Raw genomic sequence first — 12,063 nt, forward strand, 5'->3', positions numbered from 1 at the left:
TGTGTATTCATTGCTGTAATATGACATGTAGAGTCTATTAGAAAGGGCTCACTGGGATAAAAGCAACAGTAGATGTGGAGGAAGTATCCTCCAGCTTGACCTACTTTGACAAATAAATGTAAACCTCGTCCTAATTTATCCTTTCTGCACTGTGATGTGTTGTAGCATTTGTAGTAGCAAAATCATAAGTCCTACATGGTCAGTTTCCCCTTTACCCATTGCCCAAAAAGACGATGTTTTAAGCCCCTGCCTCTTGGGTTGATCTGAGGCTCTGTGGGTAATCTTGTCAACAGATCAGAGACGCAGGGACTGAAGACAAAGCGGGGCTACGCCATCCACCTCCTAATGGGATTGGCCGCCATCACTAGATGTGCTACTGCGATTAGCCTGGTTGGAAGCGTTCAGGGATTTAGACCTGAAACACCCTGCCCCAGGCTATTAGCACTACATGCTTAGTGACGTGAGTTTAATGCTCCGCATCTCAGCAAAGAGCTGGACTTTGACATGGTGCATGTACGGTACTATAACATTTTTAATGCAGTGATTGTACAATATGTGGGCCCTAAAAAGCAACGTTTGTGATTGGAGTTGGTTTTTTTATGTTGCTCAGGCTGTAAAAATCCAACAACAGACTCTGGAGTTAAATGCTTTTCACATAAATTTCATGCCTGTAAGGTTTTTAGAAACAGGCAACAAAAATTTAATCAGAACAGTCTTTTGAAGTCAATGTGAAACTTCATTCGTTTCTGTTTTCACCTTTATTTAAATGTCACACTTTTTCTTCTTCAGAGATCCCAGTCTGTCAATCCTTTAGCCGCCCGCTGAGCCTATTTGACCCTGACGTCACTAAATTAGCTCTGTCTGACCCAAGTTCTTTTAAACCTGCTCCTCCTACACTAAGCCTGCAGAGAAAGTTAGAAACATGTGGGAACAATACATGCAAAGTTCACAAAATACATTAGCGTAGTTTGGCAGAGCCATTGTGGCGTGCTTTATTAGATTTTACTTGAAATAAAAAGTTTAATGAGGAAATTTAGATGACTGTGCAGTTAAACAATTCTGTCCTACTACTGAATTTAACCACATCTGTGATTGCTGTCTAATTTTAGGCATAATCACTATGACACATTAAACACAGAGACTTAAAATGAGGACATCAATTAAACTGATGAATGATGAGCAGATGTTTCTATCTCAACATGCTGGTAGTCACACAACACACGTTTTTATTAATTTTATCAATAAGAATTTATAATGCATTGTGAGGGTATTAATAGTGAATCATAATGCATTTACTGACTACTTTTCAAACACACAATGCTTTCTGATGCTCTATATAAACCGTCTTAAAAATTATAGCTGTGACTTATAATGATTTATAAATTCAAGTGTCATCTGGTATGTAAGGTCACACAGTGTAAAATGGGATAGCAAAATTGATAAACATGTTTTGGGCCTGCCCACTTCTGAAATCATATTGGATCTCCATACTGTCTGTGCTTAATAACATCACAGGTACAATGATTCCCACTGAGCCAGGAGTAATTATTTTGGGTGACACTTATAACATGAAGGAAAGATGAACAACCACCTAGATCTAAGAGATGGATTAATGAATTAGCATTGTGTACACCAAAGACAATGTATAAGCTGAGTGACAAGCCTGGAGAGTTTGATAAGATCTAGGGTGGTTTTATAATATTTATGTAAACAGAATCCATAACATGATACTCCTCTTTTACTCATAAGTATGAACTTCACCTGTTATGTATATGTCAATCTCGCTCATTTATAGATGTTGCTCTCTTAGGCCTGATCTTGATTTCTGGAATATGGAGCACATATTTTAATGTAAGGTTTCCTTTTTTCTCTCTCTCGCTCTCTCTCTCTCATTATTACCGTTAATTATTTTTGATAGGCTGCATTCCATTCATTCACCCCCCCCCCCCCCCCCCCCCCTCATTTTGTAAGATACATATGCCAAAGAAATCAATGCTCAGACCTGATGGGGAGGGAGGGACATGTGGGGGTTCTTGGGATGTGTGGGAGGGTATAGGGTGGGGATAAGAAGGAGAAGAGGGCTGACTGTATCTATGTGACATGCATTTGCACATTTTTTTGTGATCCAGCACTTGGTTTGTTATCTTATAAATATTATCTTATAAAAACAATACAAAGATAGTGTTTGAAAATGTGTAGTGCATTATGCAGCGCATAATAGGCCAATGGAGTCTGTTTAGCAACTGAAGTTGTGTATCAAGCAAGAATAGGAAAGAAGACAAATTAAAGAGCTTAAATAAAAAAGTCGGACACTGAATTTATTAAAAAAAAGACTTTGTTTCCGACACGTGTGAGGTAATATATACATGAGCACCCTGACTTCTGACTGCATTAATAACATCAGTTTAATTCCTCTAACACGCAGGGAGGTAACAGCGCTAAAGACCAGGCACACTGACCTCCACCCATTCATCCTATAGGGCTGACCTGCTCACAGATCAGCTGCTCCAATCCTGCAGCAATACACTCACTGCACGAACCATCCCACCTCCTGTCTTAAACATGTCTGCTAAGTCTGAAAGTAGACAATGAATATGTTTTAGTATAGTTCGTTGGATGTAACCTGGGAAACATATTCAGTTGGGGTTTTTTCAAATCTCTGGGATCTCACGAAACCAAACAGCACAGCGCAGTGACAGTTGCTTTATTTAGCAGGAACCACACCACCTGGGATTTAAACGTCTTAACTGTAAGAAGTTTATGAGAAGTTAATGCCTCCTTGCTTCGTCCATGTGACTGACGCTGAAGTCAGAGTCCATCAGGCAGGAAATACAGAATGGATCAAAAGAGCAACGTATGCAATTTGACTGCAAACCACATTTTAATTCAGTGGACAATGATTTGATCTTTGTCAAGTCAAAATGCTTCCAAAACCATACATAATGTATATACCAACAGAGTGAAGGGACTCTATGATGAAGTATTTAACTTTGTAGCTGTAAAAACAGAGTAATTTTGCAGAGTAACAGAGCACTTCCTCCATATAAATGTACAATGGTTACACACATTTTCTATATGTGTATATAGCCAAATCAAGTTAACAACAGATGTGATTAATGACTCTCACTGAGTATGAGTGAGTTTATGTTCTCCTTTTCTGTACATCATTCACTATTGGCCTTATTTCCACTAATTGGATTGGCTGACCAATCAGGAAGAGGCAGCTCCTAAGTCAGGGGTTTAAGCAAAGGGAATTAAAGGGTGGCTCACTCCTTGCCAGATCTTCTGAATTGATTTGATCCTTGAGAGGGTCGCATCTCATCATCTAATCGAAAGAGGGTAAAGCCAAGAAGACTCAAGCACCTCCCTCCCAATCCCCTTCCGCTCGGAAATCGCCTTTCAACACGATTAGTGTTGCAACCAAATTCGCTGCTGCTACTGCTCACGGAGAACCGTCAAAATTTCCATCCTTGAGGATCTTGAGTTTGCGGAGGAAGAAGCCATGGGAGCAGGAGCAAGTGCCGAGGACAAAAAGTCTAAGGAGTTGGAAAAACAACTCCAAGAAGATGCTGATAAGGACTCTAAAACTGTCAAGCTATTACTGCTTGGTAAGTTCGCTTTTGGTCAGTCTTGTTGCAGCAACTTTTCCTTTTTTTTTGTCCAAGACTGCAGGTGACGCAAAGTGCTCAGACTGGCAGGTTTTCACTTAATATAGATTCTGCATCTTGCAAACTCTAGGTTTTAGTGTTCCATTTCTGATTTAACAGAATTTTCTTTGGATCGGGTCTGCAGAGTAGAGCAGGAGTCTTGCAGACAGCCAACACTCAACAGGTGTAATGGCTAAATGAGGAAATGCACAGGGGGGAAAAAATAGGAAAATGGTTTAGTGAGCTTTCATTGAACAATTGTTTCATGATAAGAGTAATTTATGATCTATAAATTAATAATAATTTAATTAATAATAATACATTGCATAAGCTCATGATGGGTGTTTCACTCTGAGTTTGTTGCATATTTTTAAATCTTGGATATGAACAGTCTGAGGTGCTTTACACTGCTCTAACAGAGCTGTGTAATGCTTAGTTAGATGTAAGATATGGTATGCACAGAGGATTTCCAGGCTGTGCAGATGAAATAAAGAAATAAAATCATTTTGGATAAAACCCTACATTAGTTTATTAGAAAGAGGAAAAGATTGTGTGAGTTCGTGGAAAACTGAGAGAGAATTAGTGGGAGATAAATAGGGTGAGATAAGGGAGATACATTTGCAGGCTGAGCAGGAAACGGATCTGAGATAAAACTCTAAACAAGAATACTCTGTATTAGAATTACTAACACTTTATGTGAATTTAGAAAACACATTTCTGTGTTTTCTAAATTTCTAAAGTATACTGAAGACTAAATATTAGTAACAGACTTTTACATTAACTTCTTAGGCCTATACATATAATATAAATACTGCAGAGGTTTGAGCTTGTGCAGATGATTTAATTTGTGCTTTTACTATAACAAGTTGTCTTTTAGAATTTGCAGGAATTGAAATTTCTCGAAGGCTTCAGCCATGAAAACATTTTTCCAAAATAATCAACAAATTTTAAATTTTAATTTAATATAATAATTTTAAAAAGTAGTTGCAAAATGTACTTTGATTTTCTTTGCTGCCTCTTAAAAATTAAGAATGACTTTTCACTTCTAGCGGAAGGACGTTGGTGCTTAAAACAATCATAGCCTTTGGTCTAAATGAATCACATCGCAGCGGTGATACGTCAATCCGATTAGCTAACTGGTTTAGTGCAGATCCACTTGGTGAGGTCTTTGTTGATCCCTCATCTTGCTCAGAAACTAGGTCTAAAATGTGTTTTATTACCACCGTTATAACAGCAATATTTGCAGTGTCAATATACCAGCAAACATTTTGATTAAAATCTAGGAGCCAGCGTTGACCAAAAAGGATTAAAAAATATAAGTATGCATTGAAAACAATAATAATCATAAATAAATAAATAAATAATAATCCATATCTGCAGAGCATGGGCCTCTGTGTTGTTGCACTGGTAATGATCAAGTATTTAATGTATTAATTCTTTAAATATTTACCATAAAACTTAGAATTTTGTGTCTCAAAAACATTGCAATATTCTTTCAGAGTGTGTCTAAAACACTACTCACTTAGTACTTCAATTTCTACATGCACTACAGAATCAGAGATCAGAAAGTGAGAACTGAGTCAGTAAAGATAACAAGAGTGCCATCTTGTGGTCTCTGATGGTATTGTGAAAGGAGCAAGTAGGAGTTGATAAAAAAACTGAACATGATTGAGGTCTGCTCCTTGTCTGCAGGCTTGCTAACCAGTGGAAAAAAAAATTAACTGATGGAACATTTATTATACATATAACATATTTTTGCAAAAATGTCCATCAAGATATCAAAGAAACCTAAATGTAGTCAGTAAGAGGAAACTTCCGAAAATGGTAAACTGCAAGTCTGCCTCCTTGTAGGCTGAGGAATTGCAGTCCTAATTTGCTCCAAAACTGCATTTATTGAGGTTCTTCAAAAATATTTTCCCGACAGTTGGTATATGACAACGAAAAAGACATCTATGGTATCTTCTTTAGGATAAATGTGGACACAGAGCTTTCCTTTAAAGCCCAGATTTAATGACACTGTAAAGCCTAAAGGCACATTTGCTAATGAGCACGAGGTGAAAGAATGACTCACAGAGAGGATAAAGGAACTTTTCAATAAATCACAGCTGTTAAAAAGTCAGTTGGTGTTTAACCACCTTAACTTTCTCAAAACAAACCTGTTATTGACATGCTAGTGACTGCTAGCAGGGGAAAACCCAAATGTTTGTCCCTGAGAGGGTTGGCATCACAGGAGTGTCTTTAAGTGCTCATGCAGTAAGTCTGATGATGGAGCTTAACGTGGCTCCACTGAGAGCAGCATGGCCAGCTTTGGTATATCTGTGATAAATTCCTTCTGGCCTGAGTTAGCTTACAGTGCTGCAGAGAGTCTGATCTGCCTGCAAGCTGTTCTTTAGCCAGCAAATCCAACTGTGACTTGAATTGTACAGAACTGCACAGTCCACATTATGTATTAATGTACAACGTATGCACTTTCATTGAGAGAAGCTGCTCGCCTTAAACCAATCATGTTTCTCCTCCTGTCTGGATTGCCTCTTTTCAAAGAGATTCAGTGTGATATGCTTAAGTTTAGATATGTCTGCCAGCAGGAGCTCAGCGGCATCTGTTACAGCGTGAAGCGCTCAATGTACAAAAACCTGCTGATAATCTGATATGAATTGCTTACAGAAGACTAAATTAGACTGCATTATAGCTCAGCAAAACCCAGAAGCTTTGTTGTAGTGCCGCAAGGTGATTATGTTGTTCCTGCCTTTAGCCTGTTTAGTGTCCTCTTTTAAACCACCACAAGGCCTCACATACAACTGAGAGCTAAAACACTTCAGATAAAAAACATCAGCAAAATGCAGGTGGACGTGGTAAAAGCAAGACAAGATCACCATAATTATGAAGGACCAGGCCAGCTGAAAAAAAAAAGATATAAACATTAAAACACATTAAAATATCCCCTCTCCACTGCCGCAAACAACTTTGTCTAGTCTTGCTTTTATCACCTCAGCCTGCATTTTCTCAACTGTAGCTGATGTTTGTTACATGCATCAAATGCAGTATATACTTTGCCTGTTTGCTCTGCCTTCTCCACTGTGCAACTATCTCAGGTTCATGTAAAGCTCTACTTTTATAAACGGTCTGTTGCTGACACAGACATAAGAACTTCAGTAAAAAAAAAAAACAGTGATCATTATGTCCTAAATACTTGTGAATCATTCCAGCAAAACATCTTTGAGCTGTACAAATCACATGACTGAGTTTTGATCCCATGTGATGAAACTACCCAAACAGGCAGACAGCACTTTGAGGTCAAAGTCACAGCAGTTATGTGTGTTTTTGCAGGACTGTTCCTTTAAATTGACTGCATTATCTCAGCACATTCTTTGGCTGTTAATGACTTCTACTCAAAGCCATGTCAAAGAGAAAGACACTAGCTATGTGTGTTGTTGTTGCTAACCTTTTCATTCTCTTCCAGGCGCTGGTGAGTCTGGGAAAAGCACCATTGTAAAACAAATGAAGTAAGTATTAAAATGCACCATGTCAGTGGCAAGCAAACCTTTTTTTAATAGCATTGGTCAGGCATGCAGCCAGCAGGCCAAAGCTCCCTCATCTCTGTCTGTTTCACTTGCAGTGAAGCCTTTTAACAAAAGGTCAACAGGGCAAACATCCGCTTACTCTGATTTGTCAGCACTTGTTTTGTGCAGTTAGTTCACTCTGGCAAGAAGAGCTGAGTGAGGTCAGAAATACACCACAGGGTGGCACTGTGAACACTAGCTCCAATGGGTGTTTTTAATAAGATATAATAAGCCTTTATTCATCCCCAGAGTGGAAATTCAGGTTTTGCAGTTGCACAAAGACTGGAGTATGAATAAATAGAGAAGAAAAAAAATACAATAAAGAAAATTACAGGCATATACAACTAGTGTAAGAGTAAAAGTATGAACTATAAAAGAGCAATTAAAGCAAAGGTTACAAGGTATGATTAATAACAGCAAGTCTAATGTATATGTAGACAGTGTGCAGGAATTATTTATTCAGTAATACTATGATTACTATGCTTTAGTACAGTAGTAGAGTATGAGGTTATAAGATATAGTATGAGGTGAAATGTAGTATTAGTAATAACATTTTTAGTATAATAATATAATATGGTAATGTATATTGTATGAACTTGACTTTTTACACGTGTAGATCTCCAAACTTACCATCCCAGTATTTCTATTTAAAATAACTTTTTACAAATAAATTCCGAGATATTTAAATTACAAACCATTTCAGCCTAGCACATGATTTAAGTAGCAACGTTTGACAAAGCTTCTCCCTAAACTAAAATATATATTATTTTTCACTGTTTGCAGGATTCTGCATCAAGGTGGTTACACAAAAGAGGAACAATTGGAGTTCAAGGCGGTCATCTATGGCAACATCCTGCAGTCTGCTCTGGCTATCATCAGAGGCATGGAGATGCTGTCCATTGATTTTGGCGCACCCGGTGCACAGGTCTCATATGACACTTAAACGATGAACACCAGACATGATTAACTTGTAGAGTTCATTTTCACTGACATTCATGCTATAAATAGTTCAAGAAGTGCTGTGCCGGTGCTGATGGATCTTTGTTCTGTGTGCATTAAAACCACAGGAGAATGCACAGAAGCTGCAGAACTTGTCAGACTCCATTGAAGAAGGCACGATGCCTGCTGAGCTAGCTGATGTCATCAAGAAGCTGTGGTCAGACTCTGGTGTGCAGGCCGCCTACGACAGAGCTGCTGAGTACCAACTGAACGACTCTGCTGGCTAGTGAGTCCATTCTACAACTGGGATTGATACCATCACTAGTGGCTAAGTGTTTATAGATAGCCATCATTTTGTTTCTGTGGTATGGCTCAGTACAAAACTTCAATACCTTAAGAAATCGAATAATTGATTCAATACTATCAAGTATCAAGAAATGCTGGTAACAAATTTCAGTACCTAACAAGATGTTTTTGAATGATACCGAGCCCCAACCTGAGGCCTGATTGCTGTGTCGTTTGTCCTCAGCTACCTCAATGAAATGGACAGAATCTGCAAGTCAGACTACCTCCCCACTGAGCAGGACGTGCTGCGATCTCGAGTCAAAACAACTGGTATCATCGAAGAACAGTTCTCCTGCAAAGAGTTGCACTTCAGGTGAGTCACAAAACTGCCACCAAAAGTATGACACATGCAACAACTGACCACACCACCGCGATGCCCAGTACTGACTTTGTTGTGACTTTCTGTGGTGAACAGGATGTTCGATGTGGGTGGCCAGAGGTCAGAGAGAAAGAAGTGGATCCATTGTTTCGAGGGTGTGACCTGCATCATCTTCTGCGGAGCTCTCAGTGCATATGACATGGTGCTGGTAGAGGATGATGAAGTGGTGAGTCAAGACTCCACTGCCTGATCATAAAGCACGAAATGATGGACAGGTCAGCTAAAAAACTAACCCTGTTCCTTTGACCTTTTCAGAACCGCATGCACGAGTCTCTCCATCTATTCAACAGTATCTGCAACCACAGATTCTTCGCACTGACCTCCATCGTGCTTTTCCTCAACAAGAAGGATCTCTTTGAAGAAAAGATCAAGAAAGTCCATCTGAGTATCTGCTTCCCAGATTATGATGGTAAGACGACTGATGCTGCTATTATGGTTGGTAGGGTACGACTGCTGTGCTACACTGTGATAAGTCTGTTGTAGCAGTGAGAATATCAGGCATGATGAACAGGGAAGTGTTGAGCTTACTTTCAGACATGCAGTGATCGTGGTTCACAGTTAGCTGCCAACAACTCATGCGTTAGCTTAGTGCTGCACAATTCATCAAAATCACAATATGGACTAGTGCGATCTCCAAATCTCAAGACAAAATGTATGTAAAAATTCTGAATAAACTACTGTGGTGCTACAGAGATGTCCTGGCATACAAATAGTATTCTACACACTAAAGAAAAAATATGTTTTTGATAAAGATCCTCACCAACAAATTCACAGCAAGATCATTTTAATATATTCCTAAAATAAAATCCCTATAAATTCCTTCCAATATAATGAATCATATTGAAATATAAGTGAAAATAATAACAACTAGATATTTTTTCCCAAATTGTGCAGCAGGAGCTTGTCCAGAAAGTGTCAAGGTGGCATTGGCCACCCTTGAAAACCGACTGGACACCGCAGTCGTCTTCCCATAATCCTAAACTCACGATTCACTGTCTGCCTGGTCAGCGGCCGGAGGTTAATTTGAACCAACAAATTTTATAATAGAAATCGAAGTAACAGTAAGATACTGCAATTACATAACTAAAAAATGAAATACGTCAATGTTTCTCTGACATGTGTGTCTGCACATACTTCATGCCACCCCTACAAACAACACATTTATTCAGTTGTGAGCAAAACTGTTCGCACAAAATGATAATGAAAGACTTAAATGATCAAGTAGGGAATCTTAAGATTAAAACTGCGAGAGTCTCAGTGGTGCTCCCCCAATAAATGTGTGATGCAAATAATTATATTAAACTCATGTCAGCTGACCGGCACAGTGATGTAGAGGAATTGATGTAACGATGAGGGTGCTTTTTTTCCTTTTTGAGAAAACTCTCATAAATTCACTCCCATCTTCATTTCTTTTAGGCCCCAACACGTACGATGATGCAGCCAACTACATCAAGACACAGTTCTTGGACCTGAACATGAAGAAGGGTGTGAAAGAAATCTACTCCCACTTGACCTGTGCCACAGACACAAGGAACGTCGAGATTGTGTTCAATGCTGTGACAGACATCATCATCAAAGAAAACCTTAAAGATTGCGGTCTCTTCTAAGCAGCTCCAGAGAGAAAAGAGGTGCGTGGTGACCACATCGCATCACTCCCGAGTACTTTGTTGATACAGAGTATAATAGGGTCCAGATGAGGCAGACCCCTGACAATTCGATTTAACTCTCCTCACACGGCGAATCATATCTGGCAATCCTGTGTTGCCAAGCAACAACTTCTGACCATAACATGAGCCAACACAAACTAAAACACACAGACAATTTAGCCCTTTTGGGACTGCTGATGACAAGGAAGATAATGAGAATCACAAAACAATCCCTGTAGTGATTTGTGATTAAAACCAGTTCCTCTCAAAGCTGCAGAGGAAGTTCACTTTTCATTTTAGAAACATATTAAGGATCGCAACCTGAGGAATATGTAGCTATGAATGTAGCAAAATGTTTAAGACGGTAGTAGGAGATTTTACACAAGTTAAGGTGACTGAAACATATTTGAGAAGTGGTTATTATTAGAAACTAAACCCCAAGCCCAAAGGAAAGAAAGCAGTGAAGAATAAGTGAAACTAAATGAACTAACTAAAATGATACTAAATGGTTAATAAAAACAGAAAAAAAGTTTGCTGTTTTTTAGTTATGAGCTATATCACTACTGAAAAAGGAGACGGCATTCAAAACTATTCTAACCTTGGTTTAATTTTGTATGTTGCTCTTGTTTGCAGAACTTCCTTTCCTACCTTAACCCCTCACACATTGGCATTAACTGAGAAGTGTACTGTTGGAGCACCGAGGATCCTCAGTTTGTTGCCATCACTTCCATGCCAAGTCCCGGTCCTCGACTGCTTTGAGCACATCACCACCTCCAACAGTACATCCCTGCAACACAATGCACGCCCAGCTGGGTTGAAACAACTATCAAGTCACCATATTGTTGTTGTGGAAGTACAGCTTTCTACAAGATAGTACACTATTTGTCTCACACTAGAAGCTGCTGGTTTGAAGGTATCAAAATGAAATAGTTGCTCATTCGGTCCTCGTTGCTTCCCTTTGACCACTGTGTTGTGAGTTATATTTACTATTAAAACCAAGCTCTGTAAAAAATTATTAAAACAATAAAAATCAGGGGAAAATATTAATATTGTGAATAGCAACATTGCAACCTTGTTTTTGTTTTTGAGTACAGTAGTCTCTGTGGTCTTGATATTTAAACTGTAAAAAGTTGCTGTGCAAATATCTCAGATATTCCCAGTGCTTGCAGTGTATCCAGATTACAAACCAAATTGTACATGTATCTAATCTAAATAGTGTTAATGTATTCACTTCACTAAACCTTTTAATGTGAGGTATAAATTTGAGAAGGTCAAACACGGTAGAGAAACTTTGTACATAAGAGTAGGTAATTCAATATATTTTGAAAGCTAAATCTATATGAGAGAGAGTGATACACTAGAGGGATGATGCTTTATTATGAAAAGGGAATGAAAATCTACTGAGTTTGTCCTTTCTTATGAAATGTAGAGGCATGAAATAAAGATGCATTAACTTCATTTGTGTGTCTGTTTCTTTGCTGCAGAATCACACTGTCAATAATGTACATCGAATTAGAGAAACAGGGCTGTCAACACTGAAGGAAAGC

At 38.6% G+C, this 12,063-nt stretch overlaps 1 protein-coding gene across 1 annotated transcript; it reads left to right on the forward strand.

The window, feature by feature from the left end:
* Positions 1 to 3,502: 3,502 nt before the first annotated feature.
* gnat2 (guanine nucleotide binding protein (G protein), alpha transducing activity polypeptide 2) lies at positions 3,503 to 11,208 on the forward strand. Its single transcript, XM_059333870.1, has 9 exons — positions 3,503 to 3,608; positions 7,108 to 7,150; positions 7,991 to 8,132; positions 8,275 to 8,432; positions 8,676 to 8,804; positions 8,907 to 9,036; positions 9,126 to 9,279; positions 10,287 to 10,498; positions 11,150 to 11,208. The coding sequence occupies exons 1-8, from the start codon at positions 3,503 to 3,505 to the stop codon at positions 10,475 to 10,477; spliced, it is 1,053 nt and encodes a 350-aa protein (XP_059189853.1). The 3' UTR covers positions 10,478 to 10,498; positions 11,150 to 11,208.
* Positions 11,209 to 12,063: the final 855 nt, after the last annotated feature.

The sequence above is a fragment of the Centropristis striata genome, chromosome 5 (genome assembly GCF_030273125.1).
Source record: "Centropristis striata isolate RG_2023a ecotype Rhode Island chromosome 5, C.striata_1.0, whole genome shotgun sequence".
NCBI classification, from domain to species: domain Eukaryota; kingdom Metazoa; phylum Chordata; class Actinopteri; order Perciformes; family Serranidae; genus Centropristis; species Centropristis striata.

Coding starts and splice junctions, on each gene's coding strand:
- gnat2 (XM_059333870.1), top strand. CDS start 3,503: ATGGGAGCAGGAGCAAGTGCCGAGGACAAAAAGTCTAAGGAGTTGGAA. Junction 7,151..7,990: donor ACCATTGTAAAACAAATGAA/GTAAGTATTAAA, acceptor CACTGTTTGCAG/GATTCTGCATCAAGGTGGTT. Junction 9,037..9,125: donor TGGTAGAGGATGATGAAGTG/GTGAGTCAAGAC, acceptor TGACCTTTTCAG/AACCGCATGCACGAGTCTCT.